The 13,127-nt window shown below is 42.0% G+C and overlaps 1 protein-coding gene across 1 annotated transcript; it reads left to right on the top strand.

Moving 5' to 3' along the window:
• The first annotated feature begins 11,109 nt into the window (after positions 1-11,109).
• On the top strand, positions 11,110-11,957 carry LOC120105806 (stress-response A/B barrel domain-containing protein HS1-like). Its single transcript, XM_039118552.1, is given in 4 exon segments — positions 11,110-11,161; positions 11,308-11,416; positions 11,728-11,884; positions 11,886-11,957. Coding segments are annotated over 4 exon segments (390 nt in total).
• The last annotated feature ends 1,170 nt before the right edge of the window (positions 11,958-13,127 follow it).

Raw genomic sequence — 13,127 nt, 5'->3', positions numbered from 1 at the left:
GCACTGGCGGAGGAGAGTGCTGGGGCGGCGTCTCGTGAGGAGGTGGCGTCCTTCTCCTAGCTTTGGCCACGGGCGGTGGCAGTAGGGTGCGGCCGAAACTTCCGGGGTGACGCGGTGGCTTCCAATGGTGAATCGGCGGCGCTGCAAGGTGAAGGCGGTGGTTGGCGCATGCGTAGCGGCGGCTGGAAGGGAAAACGACGAAGGGGGGGGGGGGGCGGCTTATTTGCCTCTCAGGCCACTGTAGGGGTAGCCGGCAACGGGGTCTTGCCCTTCTGTGCAGGAACCGAGAGGGAGGGGAGAGGGAAAGGAGACGGAGACGGTGGTGGTGGGGGACGAAGGCGACGACGGCGTATGGTAAGGAGGGCCGGTGGAGTGGCGATGGGTGGGAAGCGACCGACGGGAGGGTTTTGCCCCTTTTGTCCTCACGGGAGATGAAATAAGGGAGAGGGAAGAAAACAAAGAAGAAAGGGAACGCCACTTCTTCTTCAAAATGCGTGCCGTGCAGCGATCCTCCATGCGTTCCGGCGTTTGCGGTGCAAATACTCTAGCAAAATGCAGATGAGAAAAAGGCCGAAAAGGAATCGGCGGGGGTCCGTCCATAAACTGGATCCCTTGACTTCAGCAACAGAGGCAAAGTCAGCCCTGCTCTGATACCAAAGCTGATGCAGGATAGATGTAAGGGATGGAAGGCAGAGTGAATGAGGAGAAGAAGAGGGGAAGAGGAAGAAAAGAGGAGAGGAGGAGGAAGAGGAAGAAGATTAATTTTCATGCATAATTTCATTAAAAAAATAAATGCATGCCCCATATACATATAGGGCCACAAAATAACCGATAGGTCCCTACAAAGAAAACAATCTAAACAAGGTCCTCAAATGACAATATGCAAATTAATCCTACCAACATAAAATAATAAAAAATAACATAAATCAATCCAACCACAATGAAAGTGGCTGGACCGTCCTTCTGTGACGACCGTGATCCCGTAAAATAATCAGTCCAGTACTAGTGTCCGCATCAGAGGCTCTACCTAGAATGCGGAAGAAGGACCAACAAGCTCTCACCCTCATCCATCAATGTTTGGATGAAGCCATGTTCGAGAGAGTGGCTAATGCGACCACCGCCAAGCAAGCATAGGAGATCTTACAAAACTCCTACCAAGGAGTTGATAAAGTGAAAAAAGTACTCCTTCAAATGCTACGAGGAGATTTTGAAGGCATACAAATGCAAGAATCCGAGTCTATTGCGGATTTCTTTTTGAGGGTGTTGGCCATAGTAAATCAAATGAAGAGGTATGGAGAAAGATTGGAGGATGTCCGAGTCATTGAGAAAATTTTTCGTTCGCTGCGTTCGAAGTTCGATTACATCGTCGTAGCCATCGAGGAGTCCAAAGATTTGGAGACTATGACGGTTGATCAACTTATGGGTTCATTACAAGCCCAAGAAGAGAGAATCAACAAGAAGAAGGAGGAGCCGATCGAGCAAGTTCTAGCCACCAAGCTCTCGGTGAAGGAGAAAGAAAGGAAGTTTGGGAAAAGTCAACAAGAAAGAGGACGTGGAGGTGGACAAGGTCGAGGAAGAGGAAGAGGAAGAGGTGGACAAGGCAATCAATACTCCAACAATGAAGAAAGGAGGTATTTGTCAAGAGGCCGTGGTAGAGGAAACTACACAAGGCAAAATGATAAATCCAAAGTTCGGTGTTACAATTGCCAAAAGATTGGGCACTATGCTCGAGAGTGTTGGAGTTCTTCTTTCAATGTTGAAGAGAAGGCTCATCATGTTGAAAATGAGGAAGCGGAGGCCACTTTGTTGCTAGCCTACAAAGAAGAAGAAAGAAGCAAGAAAGATTGTGGTATCTTGATAATGCCACAAGCAATCACATGTGTGGAGATAAAAACAAATTTGTGGAGATTGACGAATCGGTGACCGGATTTGTCACTTTTGTAGATAACTCTAAAGTTCCAATTGAAGGCAAAGGTATGATTTTAATTTGTATGAAAAATGGTGGCCATCAACTTATGAGTAATGTTTATTATATTCCAAGTATGAAAAGTAATATTTTGAGTTTGGGACAACTTTTGGAGAAGAACTACGAGGTTCATATGAAAAATCATAGTCTCTTACTTCAAGATGATAGTGAGAATGTGATTGCTAAGGTGCCCATGACAAAAAATAGGATGTTTTTGCTTGACATCCAAACTGATGTTGTTAAATGTCTCAAGACTTGTGTGAAAGATTCTTCTTGGCTTTGGCATTTGAGGCTTGGGCATGTGAATTTTGGAGACTTGAAGTTGTTGGGACAAAAAGAGATGTTGAAGGGCTTGCCGACTATTGACCAACCGGATCAACTATGTGAAGGGTGTCTTGTTGGCAAACAATTCTGAAAGAATTTTCCAAAAAAAACTACTTCAAGAGCAAGGGAGCCACTTGAACTTGTTCATGCCGATGTTTGTGGACCAATCAAGCCTTCTTCATTTGGTAACAATCGGTATTTTCTTCTCTTTATTAATAATTGTTGTAGAAAAACTTGGGTTTATTTCTTGAAAGAAAAATCTAAGTATTTGGTGCTTTTAGAAAATTTAAGCACTTGTTGAAAAACAAAGTGGCTATTGTATTAAAGCCTTGAGAACAGATAGAGGGGGAGAGTTTACTTCTAACAAGTTTAATGAGTTGTGTGAAGCAAATGGCATTCGGCGGTTCTTGACCGTTCCAAGATCTCCACAACAAAATGGTGTTGTCGAAAGGAAGAATAGGAGCATTCTCAATATGGCTTGAAGCATGTTGAAGACAAAGAAGATGCCAAAAGAATTTTGGGCGGAAGCGGTTGACTGTGCAGTGTACCTATCCAACTGGTGTCCAACTAGAAGCCTATGGAACAAAACTCCTCAAGAAACATGGAGCGGAAGAAAGCCAAGTGTTTTCCATTTAAGAGTTTTTGGGAGCATTGGCTATGTTCATGTACCTGATCAAGAGAGGTCCAAGCTTGATGATAAAAGCAAGAAGCAGATCTTCATCGGGTATGATCAACGTTCCAAAGGCTACAAGCTCTACAATCCAAGTGTTGGCAAGGCGACTATTAGTAGAGATGTGGAGTTCGATGAATAAGATTCTTGGGATTGGAGTAATGAAGATAAGGAGAGGTATGATTTCTTTCCATTCCTTGATGAGGAGGAGCAAAGAAGAGAAGTTCAAGAGCCCATAACACCTCGATCACCAAGAACTCCTAGTACATTTTCTTCATCTTCTAGTGGAAGCTCTAGTGAAAAGCAACCATGAATGAGGAGTCTTCAAGATCTTTATGAGGTAACAGAAAATTTAAGTGATGATTTAACTCTTTTTTGTCACTTTGCCGACTGTGAGCCCATAGTTTTTGAAGAAGCGGTCAAAGATGAGAAGTGGAGAATTGCCATGGATGAAGAGATTAAGTCAATTGAGAAAAATGACACTTGGGAGCTAGCAACCATACCGGAAGGTCAAAAGCCCATTGGTGTGAAGTGGGTTTTCAAAGAAAAGAAGAATGCTAAAGGTGAAGTAGAGAGATATAAGGCAAGGTTGGTAGCCAAGGGATGTAGCCAACGTTCCGGGATTGACTATGGTGAAGTGTTTGCTCCTGTTGCACGGTTGGAGACCATCCGAATGATAATCTCACTTGCAACTCAAAAGAAGTGGAAGATTTATCAAATAGATGTCAAATCAGCTTTTTTGAATGGCATTCTTGAGGAAGAAGTTTATGTTGAACAACCTTTGGGCTATGTGATCAAAGGCCATGAAGACAAAGTGTTGAAGTTGAAGAAAGCATTGTATGGTTTGAAGCAAGCGCCAAGGGCTTGGAATAGTCAGATTGACAAGTATTTCCAAAAGAATGGGTTTACCAAGTGCCCACATGAGCATGCTCTCGATGCTAAGGTGCGTGAAAATGGAGATATTTTGCTTGTTTGCTTATATGTTGATGATTTGATTTTTACGGGCAATAATCCAAGTATGTTTGGAGAGTTTAAGCAAGCTATGACTAAAGAGTTTGAAATGACGGATATTGGTCTCATGTCTTATTATCTTGGCATTGAGATCAAACAAATGGAGGATGGAATTTTTATTTCTCAAGAAGGTTTTACCAAGAAAATCCTTAAGAGGTTCAAGATGGAAGATTGTCAACCTGTGAACACTCCGATGGAATGTAGAGTAAAGCTGTCTAAGCATGAAGAAGGAGAGAAGGTAGACTCTACAACCTTCAAAAGTTTAGTTGAAAGTTTGAGATACCTAACTTGCACAAGACCAGATATACTTTTTGGAGTTGGGCTTATTAGTCGGTTTATGGAATCACCAAGCTTGACACATTTCAAAGCGGCGAAACGAATTCTCCGTTACATCAAAGGTATAATTAGTTTTGGCTTGCTTTATTCATGTTCTAATGAATTTAAGCTTGTGGGCTATAGTGATAGTGATTGGGCCGGAGATATGGATGACCGGAAGAGCATTATCGGTTTCATTTTCTACTTGGGAAATACAGCTTTTACTTGGAGTTCGAAGAAACAACCAATCGTGACACTTTCTACTTGTAAAGCTGAATATGTTGCCACTACTTCTTGTGTTTGTTATGCCATATGGTTAAGAAGATTATTGAAGGAGTTACAAATGCCACAAGAGGAGGCCACGGAGATTTTTGTTGACAATAAGTCGACCATTGCATTAGCAAAGAACCTGGTTTTTCATGATAGAAGCAAGCATATAGATACAAGGTATCATTTTCTTAGAAATTGCATTGCAAAGAATGAAGTGCAAGTAAAGTATGTGAAGATCCATGACCAAGTTGCAGATATTTTTACTAAGCCTCTCAAGTATGATATTTTTAGCAAGTTGAGGATGATGCTTGGAGTTACAAGAAATTAAGTTTAAAGGGGGGTGTTGAAAAGATAAACTTAATTTAATGAATGACTTTTGGGAGGATTCATGAATATGTGAAGGGTCACCTTGAGAGAGGTGATTCATGTATATGTATTTAAGTAGTTCATGTCTTTTGGATTTTCTATGTGCATTTAAGTGGTTCATGTACTTAGGTTTACTCATGTACCTAGAAGTCCTATAAATACCATGTAAGTCTTATAGTTTTGTAAGCAAGGCAAGAGCCAAAGTGAATAGAAAAAATCTAAAGTATTCTTCCTCTCCATCCTTTCCTCTCTAATCTCTCTTCCTATATTTCCAACACTTTGTTGTAACTGATGATGTCTTTCCAGGTGAAAGTTCGTGTGTATTTGATTTATGAGTTCTATTTATCTGTTATGATCTTTGTTTTCATACCTTTTCTTTGCTTCTTTTGCTATTGAAAATGTATGATCCAACCCTAGTTTTTGCCAGAAGATCAAGCACAAGTATATAGCCCATCTATGCACGTATCTTATTTAAGCATGGCATACTAGTAGTTATGTTTTTTTCTCTTTTTAGCTTTAACCATTTCTTTTGTTTTTGTAGTTTTATATGGTAACCTCACTGCATTTCCCTTTTCCCTCAAAGATATTGTGTTAGAGGTAGTAAGAGTGGAATCACCTTTGCACAATCACAGAACACTCCGAGGGTACTTGAAGGAAGAACCACTACAGGAACATTTGGCATCGCCGATGCTTTTTAATGGATTTGCCAACACAAAAAAGTGTCATGAGCCAGATTCTCTATGCTTTCTAAAGTATCGGCAATGCTACCGTGGAAAAATAATTTTATGACGCTTTTGGTTCGTGTTGTAAGTTATAACAAATGATGCTTATAAGCGTCGTTAATCGCCGACGCTTTTAAATAGCGCCGGTGCTAAAGCATCTTATATTAGCGATGCTTATTTGCGTCGCTAATTAACAATGCAAATATGCATCGCTAATGTATGTTTCAACAATGATTTAAAGCGTCGTAAGTGTAAATTATTTTTTTTAAAAAAATATTTTAAAAAATTCCTGCATACAAATATATACATCAAACACATACATAACAGAAGTCATATAATAACATATGTAATATATATAGAAATAGTAAATATTTATATTGTCAAATATGATTACATTTACATTGTCAAATATGATTGAAAGTCAATTTACAACTTCATGTGCTTCGGAAAACATAAAAAATATGCACATAAAACTCCTAAAAAATAGTCTAAGGGCTATTAGAGGTTGATGACATTATCATCATCATCTCTACGACTACTGGAAGTATTAGGAACCTACAAGAAAAAGATAGAAATTTTAGAAGTTAAGAATACAAAAATCACAAAGTATTATAAATCAATAAGCTCATACAAAAATATATGATAATTATGTAAAATATTCAAATAGATATAGTTATTTAACTAAGGAGGGACAAACCTATGCAACAAAGATGCAATCTAGTCACGTTGAGTCCTCAAAGATTGTATTTCTGTCTGAAGGTTTTGCCTCATCTCCTCTATCTCTGTATGATGGCTCTGCCTCTATCCCCTCCATCTCCTCCAATCTTTTGCAAATGCGCTTGCAGTGAATCACAAAGAAAAAATAACCCAAGTTTCAACACAATTGACTAGGTTTTATGCGGAAAAAAAAAAAAAAAATTTCTCAAGCCTAGCGACAACATGAGTTTCTACTTAATATCTATGTCAAATTCTTAGCAATAAATATATTTAACTAAATCAAACACCGTTATATTATCTTATTCTATATTGCCAGTGACATTAAATAAAAATATCATTACAGAGCTAAACCTTAAAAGCAGTAACAAATTTCAAATATAATGTACTAAGAACATTGCATCAATTTTTTGTTCTTCTTATGCATCAAACTACCAGAGGATTGAGATATCAATTCAAAGGGGAAAAAGTAAAAACTGCCGAACACAATAAAACCTTGGAAGATTTACCTGCCAAATAAAACCTTAGGAGATATAATGCCATGTGGTGGATGGTAGAAAGTAGTAGGAATAAGAGTTAAGGCTTCTCTAAAGTTAAATAGACCCGAACTTTTTGATTTTTTGTGACCCATAAGAAATTAATCATGGTGGATATATAGTGGAATGCTCTCAAAACCTGAATCTGTGTTACTCAGGATCATATCCACCAAGCCTTGTCCCCTGGTCAAAATTTTGCCCCTCATGCTCATGGCAACTAGGTCATGAGGACCTCCATTGCTTCACGAAAGCTCATCCGAGGATAGCTTAGGTTGTCAACCCTGTGCCCAAAGGCAAAGATATAAGTGAGAAAGAGGTTACATGACACTGTAGGAAGGGTTGTGGTAGTGGAAGTTGAGGTCGTAGATGCCATGGGAGTTGAGCATACTCACAATGGCTTTAGGATATGCAGAGCAGAGCGCGACTTTTTTTTTTTGGTAAAAGCGGTTACTCATTTCATATAGCTCTAACGTGAGTACAACCTGCTAAATCGCGGAAAAGTAAAAGATGCAAAAAAGGGTGAACGTCAGAAGCAGACGTCCAAGTAAAATCCCCGGAATGCCGAGCAACATAAGAGGCGACCCAGTTTGCAGCCCTGTTCGCCTCCCTGAACACATGTCCTATCTGAACCTCGCCCAACAACAGCACCACCCTACGGATCTCCCGGATGAGGGGGTGACCATCCCCAAACCGGTCCGCCCCTCGGAGCCAGTCGATAACCACAGATGAATCTCCCTCAAGGCAGACCCGCTCCACACCAAGTACCTGCCACGCATAGGATATACCCTCCCAGGCTGCCTGCAGCTCTGCCCCAACCACTGTGAGTCCTGGCGTGCGCCTCCCTCCTGCTGCTATCAACCTGCCAAGGTGGTCCCTAATCACAAATCCAACCCCTCCAGCTGCACCATCCACTGACCGACTGCCGTCGAAATTTACTTTGAGATAGTCAAGGGGTGGGGGTACCCAAGAAACAAGGGCAAAACGGGGCGCTGAAGCAGCGTGGAGAGTACCCCAAGTGTCCCTGACTATCCCAGAAGAGAATCGAACGGTAGCCGCTATAACCTCCCTCGCATATAGCGCAGCTCTATCCACCACCCTCCTCGGGGACAACCTGCTCCCCTCAAATAGGCCGGCATTCCTGTCCAACCAAATGTGGTAGGACAGGTATGCCATCAAAATCTCTGCCTCTGTAGATCGGGGACTCTGCATGGAAGCTCTCAGCATCTGAATCATATCCTGCACAGAGACTATCAAGTCGGGTAGTAGGACCGGTGACCTCCTCCATATCTCTCTAGCTTTGGGACACTGTAAAAGAACATGCTCAGCCGTCTCCTCAATATCTGCACACTCCTCACAATACTGAGAGACCACCATGCCACGCCGGGCTAACAAGCTCCTCGAAGGAAGGCAGCCCTAGGCCACCTTCCAGATGAATAACGCCACTCGTGGGTGAATCCGCAACCTCCATATCCAACCACCCTCAATCTGACGAGCGGGCTCCCTACCGATCAATGCACGAAGATCACTGGCACGCACCCGCGTCCGTCCCGTCGGGACCCATACTAGCCTATCGGCCCCCCCACCACCGGGAATCGGAAGAGACAGAACCGACTCCGCCAGCTGCTCCCCAAAGACCTCCCGGATCATCTCCTCCCTCCATCGACCCCCCCTCTGCGGTCAACAGCTCGCTAACTCTGCACCCCGCTAACCTCGACGAATCCACCATGGTTGGCATGCGACAAATCGGCAACTCGGTCACCCAGCTATCCTCCAGCACATCAATAGACCGGCCATCCCCTATGGTCCATCTAATCTCTGGAAGCACCACCCCAGCTCTAGTGCAAATCTCCCTCCAAATCGGTGAATGGCGTCGACCAGCTCGCACCCCAGTAGCAGAGCGCGACTTTGGTGGATCCTAATATACATTGAGGATCCTATATAATGCAGATCTACAAGGTCATATATGTAGATAAATCCAAGCTTTAGCAAGGAAACATGATAAGATTTTTGTTAAATGTGGGACTTGAATCCCAATGTTTGTGAGAAACCTACATCGGTTGAAATCAATTTGATGGCTATAGAGAGATGTCTCCCTCCGGTTAATTTTGAGCGAGTTGGGTTGAGGCTTCAAAAAGAAAGCTGTGCACACGTAGAGAAGGATGAGAGAAGTGATGAGTTGAGGAGACCGATAGGAAAGACTTCAAGATGGGTTAGGAATTTTGCATACTTGTTTTAGTAGGTTGCTTAAAAAAGTCATAGGGCTTTGCAGATGACTGTCTTAAGGGACTCATTGAGAATGTTCATCATGTTGAAGGTTAAGTATTATACAAGAATCACAAGCTTTATTTGTTAATGGAAGTATTGTGTATGGATTATGGAATGTTATAAACCGAATACCTTAATTTTTCTAAATTAACTAGTTAATTTTCTTTAGTATACGTAATTCATGTTACAGCTAAATCACTATTAAATCTGAGCGGTCTTTTTTGTCATACTGTTTTCTATATAGCCCACAGAGAATTTGTAGTTTTATTGTTATGTATTTTTGTACGTAAATATGTATCACTGTCGGGAGTTCCTGATTAGTTAAATATTATTTACAAAATTATTTTACAGACAATAGCTAATAGTTTGGCGCTCCATATGTTGATCAAGAAGATAATAGGAGAGTAAACAAAACTGATGGGAGGCAAAATGGATCGTCGCTCTTAGCGTAGAATCACCCAATTTCTGCCAAGCGAACCTTAGAGCCGAGCAGGCTTTAGTCCCGCTAAGAGCTAGGCCGACCTCGGACCCTATCGAAGGCCAAGCTGCCAGGCCGACCTCAGCCCCCGCCGAAAGTCGAGCCGATCTCGCCAAATACATGCCACAGCTTCCAAGCCTGTTCGACTTTGCCCGCAGCCGCACCCATGCGCGCGCCCATGCCCACACATTTGACCGAACATCCCAACCTAGCCAGCCCCTTCCCACAAACCATGCTGCAGCCATGGCCTGCAGCAACCTCACCGCGCCATACTTTGCTTGCTGGCCACGCCATGACATGTCAACCAAGGACCATGCCTTATTGTTCTAGCCATGCTTGCTGCCAAGAGCCATACCCTACCACATCCGCCAACACCATGCCTTGCATAAGAACTGCCCAAACTGTGCCCCCAAGCAAGCCTTGGCCACAAGCCACTTGGCCAAGACCATCTCCTCCCATGATGAGGATGGACCATACCTCCGCCGCCTGGGCACCTTTGTGAGGAATATAAAAGAGACCATGAAAAGGTACTCAAGGAACTTTTGGCCAAAATCTCTGAATCAACTCTAACTTAGCCATCAGAGGGATTTTGCCAAAATCTCCAGCTAAGGCTTTATGCAGGTATACCGGTGCGCAGGAGGCGGCTTCCTTTCTCCCTTCCGGCCAGTGGCTTCTCAGCTTCCTCCGTCGTGGTCACCCTCAAGCTAGATTTTTTAACCCTAACAGGAACTATGTATATTGAAGAGACAGAGAGAGCTCCATTATGCAGTAGTTGCTGACTTGGACCCAAAAAAAAGTTGGATTACTTTTGCTTGAGAAGGATCCTTATCTATATGAAACGTGGGGTCCATCCCAATTTAACCAGAAGGACGGAGGAGAAAATATTAATGAAATAATCTTGTAACCCTTTAAATGTTGGGCACTGGGCACTGTATATTAGTTTTAGTATACAAGTAAAGAGGGAATATCAGAAGAGATCAGTAATGTGCATTTTAGGGAGCTGCGCCAAGTGTTTGGATGGAGGTGACGTTATCATGGCCGTGGAGAAAGACTGAAATATGACGCATGCCTCGATTTGCGTTCTGTAAGTTATCTGAGTTGTATCTTTTAAAGGATGATTGACGCGAGCTGGAGAAAGATACACTCGGTTTCAGGGTCTAACATTAGACAGCTGGTGCGAGATTTCGTGTCCAATTTGATCTAGGTGTTCTACAGGATATTTTGAAAAAGGCCAATTTCAGCATGTATGTCAGTCTTTCAATCTGTTCGAAAAGATCAGAATGGTTGGTGTCTTTCTAATCTTGAGGAACGTGAGAGGGTAGATACACTCGGTTCTCTAGTTCTCCAGTTGCATTAGGAATTTGGCATCGGTTCTAAGGGTTGATGTCATGTAGATAACTGCTTCTGAAAATATTTTTAATCATTCACAAATCCTAATCTAATCTCTACTTGGAGTTGTGCTCTGTAGCCAAATGGATGTTAAAGAGAAAGGGCTTGTAAAGATTATAAGAGTCCAACCAAAAGGTATAGCCATGTCATGATTTTACCGACCCTGGTCTGAATATTTTTAGATGTAACTAGAACATGCAACTCCAGTCTGGCCTGAATGATTTGTTGGGTCAAAAAGATTTACTGTAAAGCTGACCTGATCTCTTCTGATGTTCTATGAGATTGGACTTGGGTCCAACATCAAAATGCGAAGGGCCCGAACAGGGTGGAGCAAATCGTCAAGGGTTACGCCAACCTCATCTCCCTCATTGAGCCCATGGCCTTTCACTGGTACTCACTCCAACCCAACCCTCAACATATGCTTTCATTGACATAACCCCACCACTATAAGCTTTCATTGACATCTTTTTTCTTTTGTGCCAATGAACTATAAACAGCATGTTCAGTTGATGAAAATACATTGTTGCGCCATGATGTTGAATATCTAGTGAACATCCACATATTTTCACTATTCAATTCAAGTGATGGAGAGCATCCACCATATTCATTTTAGCCTCCTTTGCACGAACTTAGGCCTCAAACTCTAAAAAAATAAGAACATTTGCCTATCATCTGGATCAAATTTGTGCATAAAAAAATAGTGTCCTAGTGCATAAGACTCCTACTACTGCAGAATGTGGGGTCTCAGATGCACCAACCTTATCCTCCCATGCGAAGAGAAGCATTGTTGAGTATGTTGCACACCTAGCCCACGCTGAATTTGCAGATGAGTTCTTGGCTGCAGGGGAAGTAGTCATTTGTTATTGACTACAAGCCAGCCATAGTCTTAATAATAATGAGAGAATGCAGATTCCCCTTCCATTTTTACTAGTGACAGTGCATGTGCTATGCAGTTTATGCAGTAGCACCAATTGCTTATCAATGATAGGCAATATGCAATAAAATCAATATGTAATATGACATTAAAATGTTTTCAACTATCCTGTAGCACTATTGCATAGCACATTATCCATGATCACTGCCCTAGGATGATTTTAGATATTGGATCTCACGGACGGGTTTCCTATCATCGGGTTGGGTGGTAATTTGAAAAGTAGGGATGATTTAGGATCATTGCCCCCCCCAGAGGAATTAAGAAAGGCAACGTCTTCCAAAATCACAAAACCATTCTATCATGCTACAATAACCAACCCTTTCTACAGAGCATGAATTTTATTAGCAATCTTCTTCTCGTTGATTTGTGAAATCAAGTCTAAAATGCTGTTGCCTCTTGGTGAACTCGTGATTGCAGGATGCAACTGACTTGGGGATGTACTCAAGCACACCGCCACATGGACAACGAATTCAGCATGCATGTGTCCGGATAAATTAACAGGCCAGGAAGCATTAGCTTCTAGTGGCCTATCGCCCAGCTATAAAGAATCCGTAAGATGGCTCTTGTCATTGTAGTGTTCTCTTTGCACTCGCTGGCCTGAAATCTTGTCATAACTCCTCTAAATTTTATATGATCTTGCTGAAGTTGCTGCATATTGCATATCAAAATGCATTTTAAATCTCACCGACTTTACGTTTCAGTGATGTTTTTTAAGTACCACAGCAAATTCCTACTCGTGCCAATATGGCCCTGATTGTTTTGCCTTGAGCTAGCTTCATCGTCTACGGGAAGCATAAAATTGTAATGAATCTAGATGGAAGATGGTGCAAAATATTACTGGGATAGTTTCTGACATTAGCTTTCAACCTAAGGCCTAAAATAGTATTTAATTTTAGTATATAATTTATGTCATATGCTACAACGGTTGTCCTTTAGATGAAGCTGCAACTCAGTTTCCTGGAGCTAAAGACAAATGGGTGCCCTGTTTTCTACCTTGGCCGCGTATTGTTAGAAAATGGGACGCAGTTTTCCCTGCCACTACGGCTTGACTGTGGGCCACTAGGTTTTCCCTGTTTTCTACCCACAGAGCTCGTCTCTTTTGTCATATATAATTTAGTATTTAAGATGGTGTTGGTTTAAAGGGTTATGTTCACATGATTCTTCCAC

Source organism: Phoenix dactylifera, unplaced genomic scaffold (genome assembly GCF_009389715.1).
Source record: "Phoenix dactylifera cultivar Barhee BC4 unplaced genomic scaffold, palm_55x_up_171113_PBpolish2nd_filt_p 000371F, whole genome shotgun sequence".
NCBI classification, from domain to species: Eukaryota; Viridiplantae; Streptophyta; class Magnoliopsida; order Arecales; family Arecaceae; genus Phoenix; species Phoenix dactylifera.
The sequence above is the reverse complement of the archived record's forward strand: the minus strand, read 5'-3'. Positions and strand labels throughout refer to the sequence as shown.